At 38.1% G+C, this 27,505-nt stretch overlaps 1 protein-coding gene across 1 annotated transcript; it reads left to right on the plus strand.

Moving 5' to 3' along the window:
- Positions 1-990: 990 nt before the first annotated feature.
- Positions 991-24,606, plus strand: cathD (cathepsin D). Its single transcript, XM_053786134.2, has 9 exons — positions 991-1,211; positions 2,953-3,079; positions 4,405-4,528; positions 18,501-18,619; positions 19,083-19,282; positions 20,373-20,495; positions 21,672-21,789; positions 22,817-22,945; positions 23,120-24,606. Exons 1-9 carry the CDS (start codon positions 1,156-1,158, stop codon positions 23,279-23,281), a joined length of 1,158 nt encoding a protein of 385 aa, XP_053642109.1. The 5' UTR covers positions 991-1,155; the 3' UTR covers positions 23,282-24,606.
- Positions 24,607-27,505: the final 2,899 nt, after the last annotated feature.

Raw genomic sequence — 27,505 nt, forward strand, 5'->3', positions numbered from 1 at the left:
GGAATTGGATCTGTGCTCCAGTTCCCCGAATTAAGCCTGAATGCCTTCCACATCCCCCCAGGCGCTGTATAATCCTCCGGGTTTAGCGCTTCCCCCTTGATTATAATAATAAATCCCCCTCCCCTTCTTGAAGGGACTGTAACGTTAAAAAATTTTGCTCTAGGATATATAACATCGTTGAACGTGTTCTACTGTACGTTAAATAACATGACGTGTATGAACTGGTAGAAAATAGCGTGATAAATGTTAACTGATAGAGAGAATAACATAGAATGAACAGGGAGTAAAAAATATGCTAAATATAAACTAGGAAAGAAAATACCACGATGACTGAGAATGAGTGATAATGAAAAATAAACAGGAACATCTAGTTGCGTAGATTATATTATAAGGAAGGAAAAACAAAATGAAAGAAGAAAATCAGAAAAGGAGGAAGAAGCAGAAGAAAAGGAAGACGGCGATGGAAAGAAAACTGGAGGAAGAAGAAGCAGAAGAAAAGGAAGATAAAGAAAAAGAGGAAGCAGAAGAAAAGGAAGACGACGAAAATTAAGGAAAAAAGGGAGCAAGAAGAAGCAAAGAAATGGAAGAGGAAGAAGAAAAAGAAAAGAAAGACGACGATGAAGAAAACGAAGAAAAGGGAGGATAAAGCTGAAGACGACGAAGATGAAAAAGGAGGAAACAGAAGAAAAGAAGAGGCAGAAGACAGACGTAGGTGATATGATATGCTTACTGCATCACGAGATGAGAGTGATTACGCTTGCTGAAGGGCCATTATTGTGAGAGGGATTATGCTCACTGAGTTTCCGGTATTGTCAGTGATGCTGAGTGGCTGGTGATGTGTTGATGCTGCTCTTTAAGTAGCCGCTCATCAGTATTGCTCTCTGAGTGGCCAGTGTTGAGTGAAGCATGATACTCAATGACAGGCTCGTGTTAAATGTTAAAATGCTCTTATAACTGAGTAGAAAGTGTTGCATGAGTGATAATGCTCACTGAGTAGCCAGTGTTGAATGAGTCACGATACTCACTGAGTGGCTGATGTTGCGTGAGTCATGATGCTCAATGAGGGGCCAGTCACATGACTGCCGGTCTTGCACACTAGCACCCAATACAGCGCCCTCAGTGTCACACCATCTCTGCAAGTAGGAGTGTATCATCATGAAGCTCCTCATTCTTCTAGCCCTCGTGGCTTTAATTGCGGCTGAATTGCCCAGGTAAGTCATTATATATCTTGTGTAAAGATGTATTGTAATGTTTAACAGTAACCCAAATGTTATATTACTCTGAAATGTAATATATCGATGAAATGCATTTTCCTATTGACTATTCATTGCTATAAGCATTTTTGCACATTTCGCATTTTCTTTATATATATATATCGTAAATAAAATTAAGCAGTCTCAAATAATATATAATAAAGTATTAAATGCCGGGGGAGAGACTTAGGTCTCCTAGCAACTGCTGACTCTTGTTACCTAGCAGTGAATACATACATAGTACCTAGGAGACAGTTCCACTCAAGGGGTTCCTGATCCAGGGAATTTGGGCTTTTTCTTTACTTGAATCAGAACTGATTGTCTTCAATTTCCCCAGACACTGACCCTTACGGGTTTAACGTTTCAACATGAATTTATTAATAATAAAAGTAAAATAATAGTAATAAGGGTGGCATTCTTGGGAGGACCTAAAAAAAAGGGCCGCAGTGGAATTAAGCCACATTGGTTAGCTTTCTTGGGTTGTCCTGGGTTTTTAACCCTCCCAGTTTGCTAATGTGAATAAGGTCCTTTTTCTTACTAACAATAGGTTAAAGGTCATCCCGTGGCCTGCTAGCCGTTGCACTTCTATTGTCAACTTACTGGGAGGGGGTGTGGTCTCTTGATCCTAGGAAGTGGAAGTATCGTTCCCTTGGGTCAAACCTGATGACCTCGCATTCTCCAGGCACTGTCACCCTTATGGGTTGAATGCTTCCCCATGAATGTAATAATATTAATAATAATAATAATAATAATAATAATAATAATAATAATAATAACAATAATAATAATTGCACATCCTAGCTAATATGGATGGAAGAGACAAATGCGTATCCCGTAGAACATGTGTGTTAGATACGTTTTAGTCCTTTGACCTTACTTTCATGACCAAGGTCCCAAGACTGAAATTATATCCAGTAAAGATGCCCCATGTACATGCATTCAATCATTTTATTCACACATCTTACTAATCGATTTTTATATTGCATCACAGTTGCACATGCTGCACTCTACGTAATGTACATCACTATTAACATATTATAGTGCTTATAAGTATATAATTTGTTGATAATTTTTATCCTGTAATTCATATTGCTGATTATGAAAGTTTTAGGTGCACTAAAAGGTCATAAAGAGGCTAATCAAATATGTATACCTGTTATAAAACTTATCAGAATACATTTATCGGAATATGATTATCATACTTAGTTTAACATGTGTGTAAATTTCCTAGGATAACCCAAAAAGTAAGACAAGCAATTTCTTCAGTCCTTTGGCAACTCCTGGCAAAATGTTTTATTAGCAGATGTCTTGATCAGTGCATAAATGGCTTTTGCCTGCAACTTGGTATCTCCATACCAGTTTCACCAATCATGAGAGAACTATATGTGAAACTCAGAAAAAGGGTCAAACTGTAGATAGATTTAGGTTTCCCTAGTGTAGCAAGGTACTGATTTGAGTGCAGTATTAATATATTCATGCAAAAACACTAAAAGTACTATAATACTGTAAATTTGAAATAATTTAAAGTATTATAGTTGGCACTAATATAGTATATCTGTGCCCTGCTCCCATAACATTTACCATGGAATCGACTTCAAACATTTGGCATGGTTTGCCCATACAGTGCTGTAAAGTATGGTATTTGGTACATTATTTAATTTTTGTAAGAGATATTATAATATAAATGTTCTTATTTCAGGATTCATCTTCATAAATTTAAGTCTGTGCGTCGTACCCTACATGAAGTTAACACAGCTGTGGGTCAGACGCGTCGAAGATGGGGAAATAGTGGACCCATGCCAGAACCTTTGTCAAACTACATGGATGTAAGTTTATTAGGCAATGTAGGACTTCCATAACCTCGTAACTATTAGAACTCTTAATTTATTTGAAAATTTCTAACTAAAACTGTTGCATATAATTTTTAATTAATTTTGGCCTTTTTTTTCATTTAGGTTGATAGCAATCAACCAGGGAAATACTACATCCTGCCATAAGAGTGTGAAATGAAAGCCTGTTAAACATTTTGCACTCTGGCAGGATTGTTGGTCTTTTCTTTCTGTCTCATGAACATGTAAGATGACAGGTAAACCTTACAAAATTTTTTGTACTATATGTACTTATGTTCAGTCTACACATTGCTTTCCTGTACATTTGTTAACAATGTACGGTAGCTCCTACTCTTCATATAATTTTCTTGGAACACCTGCACCAGTTGCTGTACATATATCTATTTTACTCATTTGTGAAATTGATGTGAACTGGAGTGTGGATTTATTTCTATATTTTTACTTAATATGATTTTGATTTTTTAATTTGATTAATTTTAGCTTACCACTAAGTTAATTTAGAAACCAGTATAAAAAGTACGTGTATTAAGTTCTCCCCATATTTGTATACTGTACTGTGATTATCCAGTGCTTTTACTGAAGGGTTGTGTGAATAGGTTAGTTGATTCATTGTATCCATTTTCATGAATCCAACCACTGGATTCATAAAAAATGTGTTCACTGTATTTTCAGTGCCTATATTTCTCCTCTTTCTGGAAATACATTCTTATGAGTGTTTGTATAATAAGGTAAAAGCATTATTTAAAATTTTACTTTTAAAAATAAATCAAATGAGTCTAAATCTGAAAAACAACTTGCCATATGGACACAGATGAGTGGCTTAGATTTGTAGGGATTGCTATCAATCTAACTACGTATTACAAATCTTGAGAGTTTGACTATACATATTCATCTATGATTTTCTTGGGGGTATTATTTCATTTGAAAGTTTTACTAGTGCTAGGTCAATACCCCCTGTGGGCTTTGTACAAAATTATACTGATTTTAATTTTATACCGTTGGTATACAGTAGTTATGATTGCTTCTTCCTAATCCTTTGTCTTAACTTTTAATTATTCAGCAGCAGACTGAGAGGAATCGGCAGCAGTCTAAGAGGATTACCATCTTTGGTTCATTGTTATTATTTTGTATGAAGCTGAAAACCCATGTGGGTCATTCAGTGCAAGAAGTTATAGAGGCTTGATCCTTTTACCACTGATCACAAGACACTTGCTATCTAACCATGTATACCATTCTGCTTATCAACAATGAAGTCCTTTACCACAGATAACCATGTATAATTTTTTTGTGTGTATTTTTAGGCACAGTACTACGGTCCAATTTCCATTGGAACTCCACCACAGTCTTTCCGAGTTGTCTTTGACACAGGCTCTTCAAATTTGTGGGTACCTTCCAAGCAGTGTCACTTCACAAATATTGCATGCAGTAAGTAAAAGTTTTTTGAATGATAGTTCTTAAACTTTGTCCACAGGATCCAAGAATTCTCAAAAAACTGTTAATTTTTCTTATGAAATGGTAGAGAATCTTTTTCCGAAGGTGTAAAAGAAAAAGTATGAAATTTGATGGAAAATTTACACCATTGTGAATTTTGCTGTGTCAGCGATATTTACGTATTGGCGATTTTGCCCACCGAGTCATATTTTAGGCCAGTTACATTGTTCCAGTCAACCAAATTCTTAGCCACTTTGCTAGTATGCCTTCCATTTTATCAACTGAGCACAAGAAACTGCCCAATGGACTACTTCAACTACCCAATAAAGTGATCAGAAATTGGTAATTTGGCCAATTTCTCACAAATTTTAAAATATGCCAATTTCAAAATAGGGTTCAGAATAAACAATTCAGGCATTTCTGGCACTAAAATAACATTTCTCTGTTCATTAGTGACATTCCTAGGCTTTGAACATGAATTTCATTATGAATTTTTATTCACACAAAAACATAAAAGTGGAAGGGAGATATTAATAAAGTACTGAGGGTGTCGAACCAGGTAGGAACCAGGGGTGATGGATGTAAGTTGGATAAATTTAGATTTGGAGGGGACATGGGTGAGTGCTGGTTTTCTGACAGAGTTGTAGATGCGTGGAACACTCTTCCCAGTGGGGTGACAGAGGCTAGGACTTTGGGTAGCTTTAAGAAGAGACTGGACAAATATATGAGTGGGAGGGGCTGGGTTTGATTGGTGTCATGGGGTACGGGAGTTATTTCTTGGGTAGCTTTAGGTAGAGGTCGTTTTGATAAGGACCTGCCTCATATGGGCCAGTAGGCCTTCTGCAGTGTTCCTACATTCTTATGTTTAAGATTTACTGCTATGCATTATTATAATAATTGTATAAATAATGTCAGTGCATTTTTTTTTTTTTTTTTTTTATTATCACACCAGCCGATTCCCACCAAGGCAGGGTGGCCCGAAAAAGAAAAACTTTCACCATCATTCACTCCATCACTGTCTTGCCAGAAGGGTGCTTTACACTACAGTTTTTAAACTGCAACATTAACACCCCTCCTTCAGAGTGCAGGCACTGTACTTCCCATCTCCAGGACTCAAGTCCGGCCTGCCGGTTTCCCTGAATCCCTTCATAAATGTTACTTTGCTCACACTCCAACAGCACGTCAAGTATTAAAAACCATTTGTCTCCATTCACTCCTATCAAACACGCTCAAGCATGCCTGCTGGAAGTCCAAGCCCCTCGCACACAAAACCTCCTTTACCCCCTCCCTCCAACCCTTCCTAGGCCGACCCCTACCCCGCCTTCCTTCCACTACAGACTGATACACTCTTGAAGTCATTCTGTTTCGCTCCATTCTCTCTACATGTCCGAACCACCTCAACAACCCTTCCTCAGCCCTCTGGACAACAGTTTTGGTAATCCCGCACCTCCTCCTAACTTCCAAACTACGAATTCTCTGCATTATATTCACACCACACATTGCCCTCAGACATGACATCTCCACTGCCTCCAGCCTTCTCCTCGCTGCAACATTCATCACCCACGCTTCACACCCATATAAGAGCGTTGGTAAAACTATACTCTCATACATTCCCCTCTTTGCCTCCAAGGACAAAGTTCTTTGTCTCCACAGACTCCTAAGTGCACCACTCACTCTTTTTCCCTCATCAATTCTATGATTCACCTCATCTTTCATAGACCCATCCGCTGACACGTCCACTCCCAAATATCTGAATACGTTCACCTCCTCCATACTCTCTCCCTCCAATCTGATATTCAATCTTTCATCACCTAATCTTTTTGTTATCCTCATAACCTTACTCTTTCCTGTATTCACCTTTAATTTTCTTCTTTTGCACACCCTACCAAATTCATCCACCAATCTCTGCAACTTCTCTTCAGAATCTCCCAAGAGCACAGTGTCATCAGCAAAGAGCAGCTGTGACAACTCCCACTTTGTGTGTGATTCTTTATCTTTTAACTCCACGCCTCTTGCCAAGACCCTCGCATTTACTTCTCTTACAACCCCATCTATAAATATATTAAACAACCACGGTGACATCACACATCCTTGTCTAAGGCCTACTTTTACTGGGAAAAAATTTCCCTCTTTCCTACATACTCTAACTTGAGCCTCACTATCCTCGTAAAAACTCTTCACTGCTTTCAGTAACCTACCTCCTACACCATACACTTGCAACATCTGCCACATTGCCCCCCTATCCACCCTGTCATACGCCTTTTCCAAGTGCATTTATGAAAGCATATTAGACTGACTAGTGGATAAGTATTGGACAAATTGTGATTTGTTTACTCTGGTATATCGTCAAAAATCTTATATTTCTGCTACTTTGAGCTCGATTTCAAGCTATTTTCCGTCCTCAAACCATTCAAAATCATCTCTGTCTGTAATATATCTTCCATTTTATCAATTGAGACCAAGAAACCATGAATACAGTCATAAAAGCTATGCGAAAATACACCGCAGAGTCACCATTTTAACCCAAAAATAGTTTTTTCTTATGCACTGCGTGCTGCAGAATTTTTTTTGTGGTGCACACTTACCACATAGATCCCTTCTGTTATCTAGGCCCAAATTTACCACTCGGCTTATCTGAGCGAGCAGAGCTCAGTGTAGTTCTGCGGCACTGATCCAGAGTTCAAAACTGTACAACTATGGCACTGACCCTCAAGGGGTTAAGCTTGTAACAATTTGATATAATTATAATTGCTCAGCTACTGTACAATTTTTTTATTGAAAATATATTACGATCAAAACTAGGTGCTAACCCACAGGGGTCTTAAGAGAATAGTAAAGTAGTGTTACTATAGTATTAATATAAAATGTCTTTTTTTTTTTTTTTTTTTTTTTTTTTTTTTTTTTTTTTTTTTTTTTTAAACCGAGTTCAGCATTTTCAAATGATACACTAAGAAAACTTTAACTATATTTAAACAAAAGATTTTGCTTGCATGTTATCCTTTTTTTTTTTTTTTGTGAGATGAGATTATCTTTTAAGGACTTGCCAAAAGATTCATTAATGTAGAGTCAATAATTTTTTTAACATTTATTTATTTCTACATAAATGAAGGATGAGGTTAATCATAGAATTGATGAGGGAAAAAAGGTGAGTGGTGCGTTGAGGTATATGTGGAGTCAAAAAACGTTATCTATGGAGGCAAAGAAGGGAATGTATGAAAGTATAGTAGTACCAACACTCTTATATGGATGTGAAGCTTGGGTGGTAAATGCAGCAGCGAGGAGACGGTTGGAGGCAGTGGAGATGTCCTGTCTAAGGGCAATGTGTGGTGTAAATATTATGCAGAAAATTCGGAGTGTGGAAATTAGGAGAAGGTGTGGAGTTAATAAAAACATTAGTCAGAGGGCAGAAGAGGGGTTGTTGAGGTGGTTTGGTCATTTAGAGAGAATGGATCAAAGTAGAATGACATGGAAAGCATATAAATCTATAGGGGAAGGAAAGAGGGGTAGGGGTCGTCCTCGAAAGGGTTGGAAAGAGGGGGTAAAGGAGGTTTTGTGGGTGAGGGGCTTGGACTTCCAGCAAGCGTGGGTGAGCGTGTTAGATAGGAGTGAATGGAGACGAATGATACTTGGGACCTGACGATCTGTTGGAGTGTGAGCAGGGTAATATTTAGTGAAGGGATTCAGGGAAACCGGTTATTTTCATATAGTCGGACTTGAGTCCTGGAAATGGGAAGTACAATGCCTGCACTTTAAAGGAGGGGTTTGGGATATTGGCAGTTTGGAGGGATATGTTGTGTATCTCTATACATATATGCTTCTAAACTGTTGTATTCTGAGCACCTCTGCAAAAGCAGTGATAATGTGTGAGTGTGGTGAAAGTGTTGAATGATGATGGAAGTGTTTTCTTTTTGGGGATTTTCTTTCTTTTTTTTTGGGTCACCCTGCCTCGGTGGGAGACGGCCGACTTGTTGAAAAAAAAAAAAAAAAAGAAATAAAAAAAAAAATGTGTAATGCACATGCATTAATAAAATTCATAAACTACTGTATTTCCATTGAATACCTATAGGCAAGAGGGAGATTATTTCCCAGTAAAAGTAGGCCTTAGGGATGTGTGATGTCACCATGGTTGTTCGATATATTTATAGATGGAGTTGTAAGAAAAGTAAATGCTCGGGTGTTGGCAAGAGGTGTGGAGTTAAAAGATAAAGAATCTAACAAAGTGGGAGTTGTCACAGTTACTCTTTGCTGATGACACTGTGCTTTTGGAGGATTCTGAAGAGAAGTTGCAGAGGTTGGTTGATGAGTTTGGTAGGGTATGTAAAAGAAGGGAATTAACAGTGAATACAGTGAAACCTCAGTTTTTATATGCCCCAGTTTTCATAGGATTTGGTTTCCAACTACTTTTTTCATCAAAATTTTGTCCCAGTTTTTGTACATCCACTCAGTTTTCGTGAAGTTGAAAATGTTCCATACCAAATGCGTCTGCGTGACTCGGCCACTCAAGCGCCCACACGAAGCATCCCATGCGTTTGTGGCTGTGTGTGCCTTTGTTTCTCATTGAGTAAGGGGAGAGCTAACCATTGGAAGTACTAACCACTGAAGAGCTACAAGTCCTTCAACTGGAACAGCAACAGACCACAGCAGAAGAAATTGCTTCAGAGGAGGAGGAAGAGGGGGGGAAAATGTGCCTTCAGTGATTAAGGATACGTGTGCACAGTGGAGTGAGTTGCAAAGTTTTGTGGAGTAGTATCACCCTAACAAAGCTGTTGCAAGCTGTGTCTGCAATGTGTTCAATGACAATACATTTGTCCCATTTTAGGCAAATCTTAGACTCCAAAAACAGACCTCTCTGGACAGATTTTTTGTGCAACAGGGGTACAGTGACTCAAGCTGGTCCTAGTGCCAGTAAAAGACAAAGGGAAGTAACCCCAGAGAGGGCCTTGATACCTGAAGTCGTTATGGAAGGAGATTCCCCTTCCAAACAATAACTTCTCGTCCTCCCTCTCCCCTCCTCGCCATCTTCCATGCGCCAACACGTGTTTTCAGTAAAGGTAAAAGTGATGTTAAATGTTCATTTATCCATTTCATTAGTCATATTTATTTCTCATTGTTTTCTGTATGTAAAACTATAGTTATTCTCTATAAAATGTATTTTTTGGTGTCTGGAACGGATTAATTGAATTTACATTATTTCTTGTGGGAAATCTTGCTTCAGTTTTCGTACAATTCGGTTTTCGTCAGACTTTTTAGAATGGATTAATCACGAAAACCGAGGTTCCACTGTATAGGAAAGAGTAAGGTGATGAGGATAACAAAAAAATTAGGTAACGGAAGACTGGATATCAGATTGGAGGGAGAGAGTATGGAGGAGGTGAATGTATTCAGATTATTTGGGAGTGGATGTGTCAGCAGATGGGTGTATGAAAGATGAGGTAAACCATTGAATTGAAGAGGGGAAAAAGGCGAGTGGTGCACTGAAGAGTCTGTGGAGACAAAGAACTTTATCCATGAAAGCAAAGAGGGGAATGTATGAGAGAATAGTTATACCAATGCCCTTGTATATGTGTGAGGCATGGGTTGCAAATGTTGCAACAAGGAGAAGGCTGGAGGTAGTGGAGATGTCAAGTCTGAGGGCAATGTGTGGCATGAATATAATGCAGAGACTGTAGTTTGGAGATTAGGATGAGGTGTGAGATTACCAAAACTATTATCCAGAGGGCTGAGGAGGGGTTATTGAGATAGTTTGGACATGTAGAGAGGATGGGATGAAATAGAATGACTTAGTGTATACATCTGTAGTGGAGGGACGGCGGGGTAGGCGTCGGCCTAGGAAAGGTTGGAAGGAGGGGGTAAAGGAGGTTTTGTGTGCGAGGGGCTTGGACTTCCAGTAAGCGTGCGTGAGCGTGTTAGGAGCAAATGGAAACAAATGGTTTTTAGGACCCGACGTGCTGTTGGAGTGTAAGCAAGGTAACATTTATGAAGGGATTCAGGGAAACCGGCAGGCCGGACTTGATTCCTGGAGATGGGAAGTACAGTTCCTGCACTCTGAAGGAGGGGTGTTAATATGGCAGTTTTATAATGTAGTGTAAGCATGACTCTGGCAAGACAATGATGGAGTGAACGATGAAAGCTCTTCCTTTTTGGGCCATCCTGCCTTGGTGGGAAATGGCCGATGTGTTAATAAAGAAAACCTGTAATATTTCCTACTGAACAATTTTGTCACAATTTTTGCCTGTCATTTTTGTGGCCATTTTTTTTTTTTTAATTTATATTAATTCTGTTCAGTCATACACTGCCTCCATAACTCACCTTGTTATGACATGGCAAATTCATCCCAGACATCTTTTGTTTATTCTTCACTTTTCCTCATATAATTTTGACTAATCTTTAGTGTTCATCTATATTTTTTTTTTTTTTTATTATCACACCGGCCGATTCCCACCAAGGCAGGGTGGCCCGAAAAAGAAAAACTTTCACCATCATTCACTCCATCACTGTCTTGCCAGAAGGGTGCTTTACACTACAGTTTTTAAACTGCAACATTAACACCCCTCCTTCAGAGTGCAGGCACTGTACTTCCCATCTCCAGGACTCAAGTCCGGCCTGCCGGTTTCCCTGAATCCCTTCATAAATGTTACTTTGCTCACACTCCAACAGCACGTCAAGTATTAAAAACCATTTGTCTCCATTCACTCCTATCAAACACGCTCACGCATGCCTGCTGGAAGTCCAAGCCCCTCGCACACAAAACCTCCTTTACCCCCTCCCTCCAACCCTTCCTAGGCCGACCCCTACCCCGCCTTCCTTCCACTACAGACTGATACACTCTTGAAGTCATTCTGTTTCGCTCCATTCTCTCTACATGTCCGAACCACCTCAACAACCCTTCCTCAGCCCTCTGGACAACAGTTTTGGTAATCCCGCACCTCCTCCTAACTTCCAAACTACGAATTCTCTGCATTATATTCACACCACACATTGCCCTCAGACATGACATCTCCACTGCCTCCAGCCTTCTCCTCGCTGCAACATTCATCACCCACGCTTCACACCCATATAAGAGCGTTGGTAAAACTATACTCTCATACATTCCCCTCTTTGCCTCCAAGGACAAAGTTCTTTGTCTCCACAGACTCCTAAGTGCACCACTCACTCTTTTTCCCTCATCAATTCTATGATTCACCTCATCTTTCATAGACCCATCCGCTGACACGTCCACTCCCAAATATCTGAATACGTTCACCTCCTCCATACTCTCTCCCTCCAATCTGATATTCAATCTTTCATCACCTAATCTTTTTGTTATCCTCATAACCTTACTCTTTCCTGTATTCACCTTTAATTTTCTTCTTTTGCACACCCTACCAAATTCATCCACCAATCTCTGCAACTTCTCTTCAGAATCTCCCAAGAGCACAGTGTCATCGGCAAAGAGCAGCTGTGACAACTCCCACTTTGTGTGTGATTCTTTATCTTTTAACTCCACGCCTCTTTCCAAGACCCTCGCATTTACTTCTCTTACAACCCCATCTATAAATATATTAAACAACCACGGTGACATCACACATCCTTGTCTAAGGCCTACTTTTACTGGGAAAAAATTTCCCTCTTTCCTACATACTCTAACTTGAGCCTCACTATCCTCGTAAAAACTCTTCACTGCTTTCAGTAACCTACCTCCTACACCATACACTTGCAACATCTGCCACATTGCCCCCCTATCCACCCTGTCATACGCCTTTTCCAAATCCATAAATGCCACAAGGACCTCTTTAGCCTTATCTAAATACTGTTCACTTATATGTTTCACTGTAAACACCTGGTCCACACACCCCCTACCTTTCCTAAAGCCTCCTTGTTCATCTGCTATCCTATTCTCCGTCTTACTCTTAATTCTTTCAATTATAACTCTACCATACACTTTACCAGGTACACTCAACATACTTATCCCCCTATAATTTTTGCACTCTCTTTTATCCCCTTTGCCTTTATACAAAGGAACTATGCATGCTCTCTGCCAATCCCTAGGTACCTTACCCTCTTCCATACATTTATTAAATAATTGCACCAACCACTCTATATGTACCTAGATATTGTTTTAACTACAGATCATTCATATCTTATAAATTATTTATATCTGCCTAAAATAATGTTCTTATCAACCTATAATTATTATAATCAAGGGGGAAGCGATAAGTCTGTAGGATTATACAGCTGTCAACCTATAAATTATTCATTTTGGCCTAAAAAAATTTCATCTTGGCTTTTAAATAGTTCATCCTGACCAATTTTTGTTATAGTATATACTTAGTAGAGGAAAATTAGTCATAAAACAGTTATAACTGGGAACAATGCTCCTTTATTCCAACTCCTAGCATGCTTGACATTTAATTTACAACAATCATTAGAGCACTTCTCACTCTTGTTTCATTCTACTTAAATTTAACCTTAGCTTTTCCCTAATTAATGGTAATTGTGCATGTAAAATTTTTGAACCGTGCTATATTTTACAAAGATTGTGTAATTATAACATGCCTTCAAGTTGGGATGTTGATGATATAAAATGTGTTTGTGTACTGCATGTGAATTTTTGTAAATTTATTTATGCTTGAGAAACTTTGTGTTTGAAGTAGTATGGAATGTTTTTGATTTACTTTAACATTGGCTAATGGGTTGCATAACTGCCTACATAGTACATTAGAAGCACCATGTGGTGTGTAAATTTGTAACCAACAGCAACTTGTTTGGTTTCACGCTAAGAAGGCATTCCTCAAGTATTGATTCTTTTAGCTGTTAACCTTGAGTGACTCAGGGAAGGGTCTTTTTATTTTTTTTGTGGAAGGCTGTTAATCCAGAAATAGGTTCTTCTTCCCATCCTCAGTTCAGACTAGATTATTATACTTTCCCAGGTACTGTATGACCCTTGTCAGTTTAGCAGTTTTTCATAAATATGTATAAATATGTATAAATATGTATTACAAGTAGTAGGTTGGTAGACAGCAACCACCCAGGGAGGTACTACCGTCCTGCCAAGTGAGTGTAAAACGAAGCCTGTGATTGTTTTACATGATGGTAGGATTGCTGATGTCTTTTGTCTGTCTCATAAATATGCAAGATTACAGGCATGTCTTGCTACTTCTACTTACACTTAGGTCACACTACACATACATGTACACATTTATTTATACACACTCATCTGAGTTTTCTTTGATTTTATCTTAATAGTTCTTGGTCTTATTAATTTTCCTTTTATATCCATGGGGAAGTGGAATAAGAATCTTTCCTCCGTAAGCCATGCGTGTTGTAAAAGTCAACTAAAATGCCGGGAACAATGGGCTAGTAACCCCTTTTCCTGTAAAGATTACTAAAAAGAATAAGAAGAAGAAAATTGTCAAAGTGGGAAGTCTGAATGTGCGTGGATGTTGTGCAGATGATAAGAAAGAGATGATTGTGGATGTTATGAATGAGAAGAAGCTGGATGTCCTGGCTTTAAGTGAAACAAAGCTGAAGGGGGTGGGAGAGTTTCAGTGGAGAGGAATAAATGGGATTAGGTCAGGGGTTTCAAATAGAGTTAGAGCTAAAGAAGGAGTAGCAATAATGTTGAAGGATAAGCTATGGCAGGAAAAGAGGGACTATAAATGTATTAATTCAAGGATTATGTGGAGTAAAATAAAGATTGGATGTGAAAAGTGGGTTATAATAAGCGTGTATGCACCTGGAGAAGAGAGAAGTGTAGAGGAGAGAGAGAGATTTTGGGAAATGTTGAGTGAATGCGTGGGGAGTTTTGAATCAAGTGTGAGAGTAATGGTGGTTGGGGATTTTAATGCTAAAGTGGGTAAAAATGTTATGGAGGGAGTAGTAGGTAAATTTGGGGTGCCAGGGGTAAATGTAAATGGGGAGCCTTTAATTGAGCTATGTGTAGAAAGAAATTTGGTAATAAGTAATACATATTTTATGAAAAAGAGGATAAATAAATATACAAGGTATGATGTAGCACGTAATGAAAGTAGTTTATTAGATTATGTATTGGTGGATAAAAGGTTGATGGGTAGGCTCCAGGATGTACATGTTTATAGAGGGGCAACTGATATATCGGATCATTATTTAGTTGTAGCTACAGTTAGAGTAAGAGGTAGATGGGAAAAGAGGAAGGTGGCAACAACAAGTAAGAGGGAGGTGAAAGTGTATAAACTAAGGGAGGAGGAAGTTCGGGTGAGATACAAGCGACTATTGGCAGAAAGGTGGGCTAGTGCAAAGATGAGTAGTGGGGGGGTTGAAGAGGGTTGGAATAGTTTTAAAAATGCAGTATTAGAATGTGGGGCAGAAGTTTGTGGTTATAGGAGGGTGGGGGCAGGAGGAAAGAGGAGTGATTGGTGGAATGATGAAGTAAAGGGTGTGATAAAAGAGAAAAAGGTAGCTTATGAGAGGTTTTTACAAAGCAGAAGTGTTATAAGAAGAGCAGAGTATATGGAGAGTAAAAGAAAGGTAAAGAGAGTGGTGAGAGAGTGCAAAAGGAGAGCAGATGATAGAGTGGGAGAGGCACTGTCAAGAAATTTTAATGAAAATAAGAAAAAATTTTGGAGTGAGTTAAACAAGTTAAGAAAGCCTAGGGAAAATATGGATTTGTCAGTTAAAAACAGAGTAGGGGAGTTAGTAGATGGGGAGATGGAGGTATTGGGTAGATGGCGAGAATATTTTGAGGAACTTTTAAATGTTAAGGAAGAAACAGAGGCAGTAATTTCATGCACTGGTCAGGGAGGTATACCATCTTTTAGGAGTGAAGAAGAGCAGAATGTAAGTGTGGGGGAGGTACGTGAGGCATTACGTAAAATGAAAGGGGGTAAAGCAGCTGGAACTGATGGGATCATGACAGAAATGTTAAAAGCAGGGGGGGATATAGTGTTGGAGTGGTTGGTACTTTTGTTTAATAAATGTATGAAAGAGGGGAAGGTACCTAGGGATTGGCAGAGAGCATGTATAGTCCCTTTATATAAAGGGAAAGGGGACAAAAGAGACTGTAAAAATTATAGAGGAATAAGCTTACTGAGTATACCAGGAAAAGTGTACGGTAGGGTTATAATTGAAAGAATTAGAGGTAAGACAGAATGTAGGATTGCGGATGAGCAAGGAGGTTTTAGAGTGGGTAGGGGATGTGTAGATCAGGTGTTTACATTGAAGCATATATGTGAACAGTATTTAGATAAAGATAGGGAAGTTTTTATTGCATTTATGGATTTAGAAAAGGCATATGATAGAGTGGATAGAGGAGCAATGTGGCAGATGTTGCAAGTATATGGAATAGGTGGTAAGTTATTAAATGCTGTAAAGAGTTTTTATGAGGATAGTGAGGCTCAGGTTAGGGTGTGTAGAAGAGAGGGAGACTACTTCCCGGTAAAAGTAGGTCTTAGACAGGGATGTGTAATGTCACCATGGTTGTTTAATATATTTATAGATGGGGTTGTAAAGGAAGTAAATGCTAGGGTGTTTGGGAGAGGGGTGGGATTAAATTATGGGGAATCAAATTCAAAATGGGAATTGACACAGTTACTTTTTGCTGATGATACTGTGCTTATGGGAGATTCTAAAGAAAAATTGCAAAGGTTAGTGGATGAGTTTGGGAATGTGTGTAAAGGTAGAAAGTTGAAAGTGAACATAGAAAAGAGTAAGGTGATGAGGGTGTCAAATGATTTAGATAAAGAAAAATTGGATATCAAATTGGGGAGGAGGAGTATGGAAGAAGTGAATGTTTTCAGATACTTGGGAGTTGACGTGTCGGCGGATGGATTTATGAAGGATGAGGTTAATCATAGAATTGATGAGGGAAAAAAGGTGAGTGGTGCGTTGAGGTATATGTGGAGTCAAAAAACGTTATCTATGGAGGCAAAGAAGGGAATGTATGAAAGTATAGTAGTACCAACACTCTTATATGGGTGTGAAGCTTGGGTGGTAAATGCAGCAGCGAGGAGACGGTTGGAGGCAGCGGAGATGTCCTGTTTAAGGGCAATGTGTGGTGTAAATATTATGCAGAAAATTCGGAGTGTGGAAATTAGGAGAAGGTGTGGAGTTAATAAAAGTATTAGTCAGAGGGCAGAAGAGGGGTTGTTGAGGTGGTTTGGTCATTTAGAGAGAATGGATCACAGTAGAATGACATGGAAAGCATATAAATCTATAGGGGAAGGAAGGCGGGGTAGGGGTCGTCCTCGAAAGGGTTGGAGAGAGGGGGTAAAGGAGGTTTTGTGGGTAAGGGGCTTGGACTTCCAGCAAGCGTGCGTGAGCGTGTTAGATAGGAGTGAATGGAGACGAATGGTACTTGGGACCTGACGATCTGTTGGAGTGTGAGCAGGGTAATATTTAGTGAAGGGATTCAGGGAAACCGGTTATTTTCATATAGTCGGACTTGAGCCCTGGAAATGGGAAGTACAATGCCTGCACTTTAAAGGAGGGGTTTGGGATATTGGCAGTTTGGAGGGATATGTTGTGTATCTTTATATGTTTATGCTTCTAGACTGTTGTATTCTGAGCACCTCTGCAAAAACAGTGATAATGTGCGAGTGTGGTGAAAGTGTTGAATGATGATGAAAGTATTTTCTTTTTGGGGATTTTCTTTCTTTTTTGGGTCACCCTGCCTCGGTGGGAGACGGCCGACTTGTTGAAAAAAAAAAAAAAAAAAAAAAGTATAACAACAATCACCATGAGAAAAGCTGAATTTACTTAACCAGTATTCATTGTTTTAGCTAGCTTATGATTATTGCTTTAAGTGCAATGATAAATTTTAATCACCATATATGGTATAGGGTGTCCACAAAAACAGTCCCTGATTTCAAACAGATATAACATGTAACTTTATTGTAATGATCTTTCACAGTTAGTAGCTTCAGATGCAGGACTTCATTCAGTTTCATGTTGTATAGGGTAATAAAGGCACTCAATGTGCGCCCCCCTGGTTGCTCGGCAAACATAGATGCAATAGTCCAGTTCGGGCCAGATGCTCTGCAGCATATCTGGAGTTATTATGGGAACTGCTTCAGTGATCAAAATTTTCAGCTCCTGCAGGGTTGCAGGTAGTGGTGGTATGTAAACTGTGCTCTTTACATACCCCCAAAGAAAAGAAGTCACAAACAGTTAGGTCCAGTGACCTCTGCAAGTGGCCTGCGAGGTCACCGAACCTGTTTGTGACTTCTGAAAATTTCGATCACTGAAGCAGTTCACATGATAACTCCAGATATGCTGCAGAGCATCTAGCCCGAACTGGACTCTCGTATCGATGTTTGCCGAGCAACCAAAGGGGCACACATTGAGTGCCTTCAATGCTACCCTATACCACATGAAACTGAACGAAAACCTGCATCTGAAGCTACTAACTGTTAAAGATTATTACAATAAAGTTACATGTTATACCTGTTTGAAATCAGGGAGTGTTTTTGTGGACACCCTGTATTATAGTACAGTATACAATGCCTGCCTTTCATACATAGGTGCAGTCGAGCCTATTTGTTTTTCACTCAAAACAATTGTTAAATTTTAGTTAAATTACCAAACCATTTGTTGATTTTAACAAATAAAGGTATGTAATACATGTGGTTAATAAGAGATTTATCTTGAGCTGTTAAAAAAAGAATGGGTAGCAGGAGGGAAATAAAAGGAACAACAAAAATTAAATGAATATTGTAATCTGAAAGAAAGAAAATATAGAAATGAAAGATTTATTTTATAGTATAATTCTATTATTTGCAGCAATAGAGTATGTGCGAAATAAATTGTTAAAATACTACAAAAGGCTTGCTCCAGACCCCTAGCATAATGGCTTATACCAGTGACACTGAATTTACACTGCTGTAGGAATTTCAACCTTAATTAAAACCAGTGGTTAAGAAATTGCCAGCACACCCCTCCATATATTTATTAAAACTGTGAGTAAAGTTTCTTGGTTGTATTTTTGACTACTGAACTATTTTTTTTATTTCAGTGATTCACAACAAATATGATTCACGGAAGTCTTCAACATACAAGAAAAATGGAACTGAATTTGCCATCCAATATGGATCAGGTTCTCTCTCTGGCTATTTGTCTACTGATACTGTTAAGGTAAGTGGTTGTTAGATTTGAGTTTGTGTGTGTGTGTATTTGAATGCTTTGTGCTCATGCTTGACAGTACAGACACATGCATTGCATGTGTTGAAGTATTTAAGTTTTTGTCTGGTAAATTTTCTTAAATTCTCTCATATGTATATAGTATCACGACTTGAAAAAAAGTAGGCAAGGTTTTGTAGCTTATTCTTTTCACTAGGGAAAGTAGATATACTTGAGAAATAATTATTGGTAATTGTAATAACTATATATGAAATTTTTAAATTTTATGTAATTACTAATTTTTAACCCTTGTTGATAAAAAATAGTAATATGGCAATATAGCTGCATGTGTGTGGGAATAATTGGACCTGCCTAATGCGGGTTTGTAGTCTTAAAGCGGTACACCACTATTCTTATGAAGGAAAGCAATTGTTTTGACAATTTGATGGTGGATCTGCATATTTTTTTATCTTTGTAGATTGGTTCATTAACTGTGGCACAACAAACATTTGCTGAAGCTTTGAGTGAACCTGGTTTGGCTTTTGTCGCTGCTAAATTTGATGGAATTCTTGGAATGGCATATGATAATATTGCTGTGGATGGTGTTATGCCAGTTTTTTACAACATGGTCAAACAGAATTTGGTTCCCTCTCCAGTTTTCAGCTTTTATCTCAACAGGTAAAGAATGAAAATTTTAAGTTTAATATTTTTTCTTAAGAGAACTGTGTGTTCTATATTAAACTGCAGACTTGTATGATAACCCTTCTATTCAAAATCAGTGTTCATTCACAAATAATACATATTCCTTCCTTTGTGTTTGTTTCATAAAAAACAGAACTGTTAAGTCATCCATTTGTAAAGAATTACTTGGATGACTTAAATCCTTGTCAAGAGGGTTGGATGTTAGCACTTAAAGCAGGCAGCATTAGTAGTAGGTAGAAGGCAGAGTTTGCATTTGTGGCATTTAATATGCAAACTTATGCAGTGAATCTATTTTATGTGACATGGTCAGTAACTCAAAATGGAGATTCCAGCAAGTTCCTTACCATTGCACTTTACTAGCAAACAAATTTTGGTGCCCAGTTACTGGATCCATTATGTGCCCCTGTAATATTTTCACCACTGCCCACAAAAGGGGTATGGGGGTGCAGAATAAATCTATTAAATTAACCAACTAAATAGTAAGTGTTTTATTAAAGCCAAGTTTTGTTTTGCTTGTTGATGAACCATGCCATTTCTTTGTTTATTATTTTTCATGTTATAAAATTAGTTTTCTAATAGACAAAATTGATTAAGACTTCACTTTCATCTTTAATTGACAAAAAAGATTAAATTTTATAAATCATTGAATTTGTAAGATATACATCTTTTGCAATGGGTGTGTGATCTTCTAATGCTTAATATTTCTTTACCATGTTCAGACTGATAGTCACATGTCAGGTTTAAATTACTAAAACTGGTGGCATTTATCTAATAAGCTCATTAGATAAAATTTTTTTTTAACCATGTCATAGTTTATAATAGAGGAAAACATTTACCTAAAATTCAAAGAATTGACATCAATAAGAATTCAGTGTTGGCACTACATGTTGTTGTATTGTGCTCTGGAACACTGATTACTATCTTTTAATTTAAACATGTTAAGCTTTCACCATACAGATAATGTTGTGATCTGCAAATTTAGTGTGCAGTTGAGATACTAAAAATGAGACATTCAAAATTATTGTATAGAAGGCAAGTTCCTTGTAAATTAACTTATTTATTAAAGGGACCCAGCTGCCCCTGAAGGAGGTGAGCTCATCCTTGGAGGTTCCGACCCAAAATACTACTCGGGAAACTTCACTTATTTACCTGTGGATCGGAAAGGCTACTGGCAGTTTAAGATGGATGGGTAAGTATAATTTTGTTTTTTTAATTCTTGTAATGGCTTTCTTAAAAATCACATTTTTTTTTTAACACTGGCCATCTCCCACCAAGGTAGGGTGATCAGGCAAAGAAAACACTTGCATTGTTACTCATTGTGTCACTGTCTTGCCAGAACTATGCTGACATTACATTTCAACTAACTATCCAATCTGTAACATCCCCATCCTTCCTTCAGAGTGCAAGAACTACTTTCCACCTCCAGGACTCGTTAACCAATTCCCCTGAATCCCTTCGTAAACGTTATCTTGCTCACACTCCAACAGCATGCTGAATCATTAAAACCACAAGCTTCTACTCTTATCAACCATGCTCAAACAAACCTGTTGGATGTCCAAGCCCATAGCACTCAAATCCTTTTTCACCCCCTCAGTTGCCTGTATGGATATTTACCTTTACATCAATAATGCTGACTTGCATCAGTTAACATGCTGTTTTGATAACATATCTCAGTAAATAAAATCAGTAGACAAAGACCAAAATTTTAAAGTTTGAAAGTGTCATAATATTGTTAAATCAAAAGCTTTTTTTTAAACAATTATAGTATAGGCTAAATGTGCACGTAGCTCTTTATTATTCATGTCATGGAAGTGCTTTATTATTCATGTCATGGAAGCTCTTTAGTTATGTCATGGAAGAAGTTTTGTAAAGTATTGAAAATAGATTCCAACCTTCCATAAGTGCTTTAGCAGTCACTGAAGGGCATGGTACTGTGGACGCTATAAGTGTAGCTTGGTCAGTCAAGTAACTGGTGGATGACAACAAACAGCCTCAGCTTTGGCTAGGCAGATCTTAATTAAGGAAATCCTGTACACAACAGAGTACTATATCTGTTTTGAATGTGAAGGACTTTTAGACCCCAAAATGGTTGTGTTGGCTGAATATGGTTAAGCATTTAAATACCAGCTAAGAACCCATGTGAACTGGTGCAATGATACTGTATTCAAAATACTTTTAATAACAGTTTTGCTCATATAAATACTCTTACATCTTTGACACCAGCCAACCTATTTGTTAAACTGATAAATTTTTTCAGGTACACACTTATCTTTAAATTCATTTGAACAGACTTCAGAATATGTGCCCTTTTGTTTGCTGGCTGTAAATTTCATAGAACAAAATTTAATGTGGTCTAATTCATCAGGATGCAAATGAATGGAGTTACTGTGCCATTTTGCCAAGGTGGGTGTGAGGCCATTGCTGACACAGGAACCTCTCTCATTGCTGCTCCACTTGAAGAAGCTCGGACTATCAATAAAAAGGTACTTTAATTTTTCATTCTTAGATTTAATTCACTTAAAGATTTAGCCTAATTGAAATTCACATTGTACATGCATAATTTCCAATAGATATCTATCAGCGGGCTGAAGAGGGGTTGTTGAGGTGGTTTGGTCATTTAGAGAGTGGATCAAGGTAGAATGATATGGAGAACGTATAAATCTGTAGGGGAAGGAAGGCGGGGTAGGGGTTGTCCTCGAAAAGATTGGAGGGAGGGGGTAAAGGAGGTTTTGTGGGCGAGGGGCTTGGACTTCCAGCAAGCGTGCGTGAGCATGTTAGGAGTGAATGGAGACAAATGGTATTTGGTACCTGACAAGCCGTTGGAGTGTGAGCAGGGTAATATTTAGTGAAGGGATTCAGGGAAACCGGTTATTTTATATAGTCGGACTTGAGTCCTGGAAATGGGAAGTACAATGCCTGCACTTTAAAGGAGGGGTTTGGGATATTGGCAGTTTGGAGGGATATGTTGTGTATCTTTATACGTATATACTTCTAAACTGTTGTATTCTGAGCACCTCTGCAAAAACAGTGATAATGTGCGAGTGTGGTGAAAGTGTCGAATGATGATGAAAGTATTTTCTTTTTGGGGATTTTCTTTCTTTTTTTGGGTCACCCTGCCTCGGTGGGAGACGGCCGACTTGTTAAAAAAAAAAAAAAAACTTCTAAACTGTTGTATTCTGAGCACCTCTGCAAAAACAGTGATAATGTGTGAGTGTGGTGAAAGTGTCGAATGATGATGAAAGTATTTTCTTTTTGAGGATTTTCTTTCTTTTTGGGTCACCCTTCCTCGGTGGGAGATGGCCGATTTGTTAAAAAAAAAAAAAATCTACCTCTGATTTTCATTTTATCAAATTTCCAGAATACATAGAATATTTAAATGCTCTAAATGACTGTTTTCCAGAAGTAGATGGAAGAACAAAAATTTCATTAAAAGATAATGATGATGCCATGAATGATTAGTACATCTTGTTTGCCAGTAGCAATAAGATTTTCAAATCTACTTTTTTTCAGCTTGGTGCAAAGCCTGTTATGGGTGGACAGTGGGCAGTGGACTGCAATTTGATTCCTAACTTGCCCAAGATTTCATTTGTTCTTGAAGGCAAACCTTTCACATTGGAGGGCAAAGATTACATTCTACGGGTAGGTGTTAGATAGTAGTTTTGATATTTATAAATAGTTTTTTAAAATTCCTACTTGGTCTTTATATACAAAATTTGTTTTTTATTTTAATAGTGCATTAATAATTTGAATAAAACTTCCTAGCCAGCTTTATTTGGTAATTTTTTATATTCATTAATTTCTTTATCTTTGCAGGTGAGCCAATTTGGACAGGTGACATGTTTGTCTGGTTTTCTTGGCCTTGATGTACCTCCTCCCATGGGCCCAATCTGGATCCTTGGAGATATATTCATTGGTCGCTTCTACACAGAATTTGACCTTGGAAACAACAGAGTTGGTTTCGCTACAGCAAAATAGACATTAATTAGGGATAAATGATAATGAAGTGTTAAGTTTCATTAAAGAGGGCATTACCTAATGATATTTAAATGCTTGCATTATTGCATGATTATTGCATGTAAATTTAATGATATGAGTAATAAGTAGAGTTGAGTATTAATATTTTGTCCACATGGACTATGCAGGTTCCAAAGGAAATGGTTATGAAAGAAAATGGGAAGAGATTGATGATATTTGAAGACTGTGTGTATAATGAAGAAACAGTTCGCGAGGCAGAAATGCCTTGAGTAAACTATGTACAGTATGTAATAGGCTTGTCGGTTACCAATACCATGATCTTGATGAAAAATGTAGTACCTGTAGCAGTTTGGAATGTGTTAAGGAACCATAGGTTCAGACATAGTGAGATTTAGTCTATATCATAGTAAGATATGATGGGCTTCACAGAAATGTTCATATTTTACATGTTACATTTGAAATAAAATGGCAGATTTTAGCAATTTCTTGTTATTGCTCTCTTTGAGCTAGCAGCTTTATTTAAGAAATACTGTATGTACAGTATGTATAAGAAATAAATATTTTATGTAACTTAATCTGCACTTCGGTGAAAGTGTTGATATAACTGAAGATAATAATGTGTAATGAAACCTTGCAATACTATATTACTGTATAACCTTTTTGAAAATTTGTTTATTTAATTTTTAAATACAGAGGAAAACTAATAACAATGTAATTTTCATTTAGTGCATTTACTTGTGTATTTATAGTGCATTTACAGTGACTTCAATTTTAAATTAATAAATATTAGCTAATGCATATAGATAAGAAATTATTAAAACTAATTTGTTATTGAACGTAAATACGATTACAAGTTTATTCCATTTGTCTCGTTTTGTGGATTTCTTTGTATTTGTGTTAGTTATTATAATAATAATATACAGTACAGTATAATAATGTTTAAAGTTTTCGTAAGTGTAACTTGTCATATTATAATATCATTTGCCTATCAGCTGCTGTTTCGAGCAGCTTTGGGGTGAACAGGAAACCAAAGACATATGCAGTCTCATATTTTGTCTGAAGAGTTTTCCAGATGAATTTTTAATTTTGTTTTAGCTTTGACCTAGGAAGGTAGACTGTTTCTGTAAGTGTACCAATCTGGGATAAGAAAAATTCGTTGCCTGTCCTATTCTGCAGCTTTGTGAACTTGATTTTTGCCCCATGTACATGTCAAGTTGACCTGTAATAGTTGGGGTTTATACATCATGCATCTTGTTCATAATGTTATATAAACCAAAATGTTCTTGCATCTTACATACATAGTAATAATAATGTATTAATATATTTTTAAGACCTTTTATTTACCTGGCATTGCAACAAAAAACATGTATTACTAAGAATACTAAACAAGGTGTCATATCATGAAAAGACTTTAATTTAAGTAATTCGAGTTTCCCTTCCCTTCCTTGGATCAAACCTGAATCTTCTATTCCCCAGGAACTGACCTCTACAGCTGTATGACCCCTATGGGTTTAGCACTCAGTTTTGATTGTAATAATAATTGTAGGAGTGAGGAAGAGCCAGTTGTGAGTGTGGGGGAAGTTCGTGAGGCAGTAGGTAATATGAAAGGGGGTAAGGCAGCCGGGATTGATGGGATAAAGATAGAAATGTTAAAAGCAGGTGGGGATATAGTTTTGGAGTGGTTGGTGCAATTATTTAATAAATGTATGGAAGAGGGTAAGGTACCTAGGGATTGGCAGAGAGCATGCATAGTTCCTTTGTATAAAGGCAAAGGGGATAAAAGAGAGTGCAAAAATTATAGGGGGATAAGTCTGTTGAGTGTACCTGGTAAAGTGTATGGTAGAGTTATAATTGAAAGAATTAAGAGTAAGACGGAGAATAGGATAGCAGATGAACAAGGAGGCTTTAGGAAAGGTAGGGGGTGTGTGGACCAGGTGTTTACAGTGAAACATATAAGTGAACAGTATTTAGATAAGGCTAAAGAGGTCTTTGTGGCATTTATGGATTTGGAAAAGGCGTATGACAGGGTGGATAGGGGGGCAATGTGGCAGATGTTGCAAGTGTATGGTGTAGGAGGTAGGTTACTGAAAGCAGTGAAGAGTTTTTACGAGGATAGTGAGGCTCAAGTTAGAGTATGTAGGAAAGAGGGAAATTTTTTCCCAGTAAAAGTAGGCCTTAGACAAGGATGTGTGATGTCACCGTGGTTGTTTAATATATTTATAGATGGGGTTGTAAGAGAAGTAAATGCGAGGGTCTTGGCAAGAGGCGTGGAGTTAAAAGATAAAGAATCACACACAAAGTGGGAGTTGTCACAGCTGCTCTTTGCCGATGACACTGTGCTCTTGGGAGATTCTGAAGAGAAGTTGCAGAGATTGGTGGATGAATTTGGTAGGGTGTGCAAAAGAAGAAAATTAAAGGTGAATACAGGAAAGAGTAAGGTTATGAGGATAACAAAAAGATTAGGTGATGAAAGATTGAATATCAGATTGGAGGGAGAGAGTATGGAGGAGGTGAACGTATTCAGATATTTGGGAGTGGACGTGTCAGCGGATGGGTCTATGAAAGATGAGGTGAATCATAGAATTGATGAGGGAAAAAGAGTGAGTGGTGCACTTAGGAGTCTGTGGAGACAAAGAACTTTGTCCTTGGAGGCAAAGAGGGGAATGTATGAGAGTATAGTTTTACCAACGCTCTTATATGGGTGTGAAGCGTGGGTGATGAATGTTGCAGCGAGGAGAAGGCTGGAGGCAGTGGAGATGTCATGTCTGAGGGCAATGTGTGGTGTGAATATAATGCAGAGAATTCGTAGTTTGGAAGTTAGGAGGAGGTGCGGGATTACCAAAACTGTTGTCCAGAGGGCTGAGGAAGGGTTGTTGAGGTGGTTCGGACATGTAGAGAGAATGGAGCGAAACAGAATGACTTCAAGAGTGTATCAGTCTGTAGTGGAAGGAAGGCGGGGTAGGGGTCGGCCTAGGAAGGGTTGGAGGGAGGGGGTAAAGGAGGTTTTGTGTGCGAGGGGCTTGGACTTCCAGCAGGCATGCGTGAGCGTGTTTGATAGGAGTGAATGGAGACAAATGGTTTTTAATACTTGACGTGCTGTTGGAGTGTGAGCAAAGTAACATTTATGAAGGGATTCAGGGAAACCGGCAGGCCGGACTTGAGTCCTGGAGATGGGAAGTACAGTGCCTGCACTCTGAAGGAGGGGTGTTAATGTTGCAGTTTAAAAACTGTAGTGTAAAGCACCCTTCTGGCAAGACAGTGATGGAGTGAATGATGGTGAAAGTTTTTCTTTTTCGGGCCACCCTGCCTTGGTGGGAATCGGCCGGTGTGATAATAAAAAAAAAAAAAAAATAATAGTAATAATTATCCCCTATAGATTGTTTCACCATGAATTTAATAATTTTTTTTTTTTTTTTCAACAAGTCGGCCGTCTCCCACCGAGGCAGGGTGAATTTAATAATAAGAGCAGTAAATCAGAAAAATATCCTCAAAAATTATGTATGAAATGTCCTTGATGGAATGCAGTGAAGTGCACAATCATCTCTTGACTTTTCAATGCCATATCCTCAAGGCAGGTTCTTTGTCACTGGTGAGGGGCTCTTCATCAAAAGAATCATATGGATCAAACTTTAATACCTCTCAATCCCCCTGGTGCTGTATGACCTCTTAGGGATCAGTGCTACCCCATAATAATTCAGAGGGATTAAAGTAACTGGGCAGCATTTTTGTCCACTACAGTATATCAGGAAATTATTTTCTTAAATGATTTTCTTTTCACAACTATCCATACAGCACTGTATGATCCTATTGGGTTTAGCACTTAATATGATTATATTATTATTGCTACAACTGCCCAATGGCATGCTGATTACCTGCTGTTCAGGATTATCAAGTGAACACCTTTTATGAAGGAATGCTTTGATGTTGAAGTTCTCTTCACCATACTGCTTTTATGTCTTTCCATCTTGTTGGTATTTTATACTATTTCTCCCCATTCAGAGAGGATCAGCAGAGGGGGACCAAATCAGCTCTTGTTGAATATTAAAATGGTATATAACTGTTGCACTGTCTTACTTGCCAGTTCTAGTTCCTCAGACCAAGAACCCTTCACCAATGACATGGGTCATTAATTGAAAGGAGCAGAGTATCACTCCACCACCAATTAGTTGTAAACCTGCAGAGTCTACCCACTTAAAATAGAAATACAGTGGTACCTGTTTCGAA

This window comes from Cherax quadricarinatus, chromosome 50 (genome assembly GCF_038502225.1).
Source record: "Cherax quadricarinatus isolate ZL_2023a chromosome 50, ASM3850222v1, whole genome shotgun sequence".
In the NCBI taxonomy this organism is placed as follows: domain Eukaryota; kingdom Metazoa; phylum Arthropoda; class Malacostraca; order Decapoda; family Parastacidae; genus Cherax; species Cherax quadricarinatus.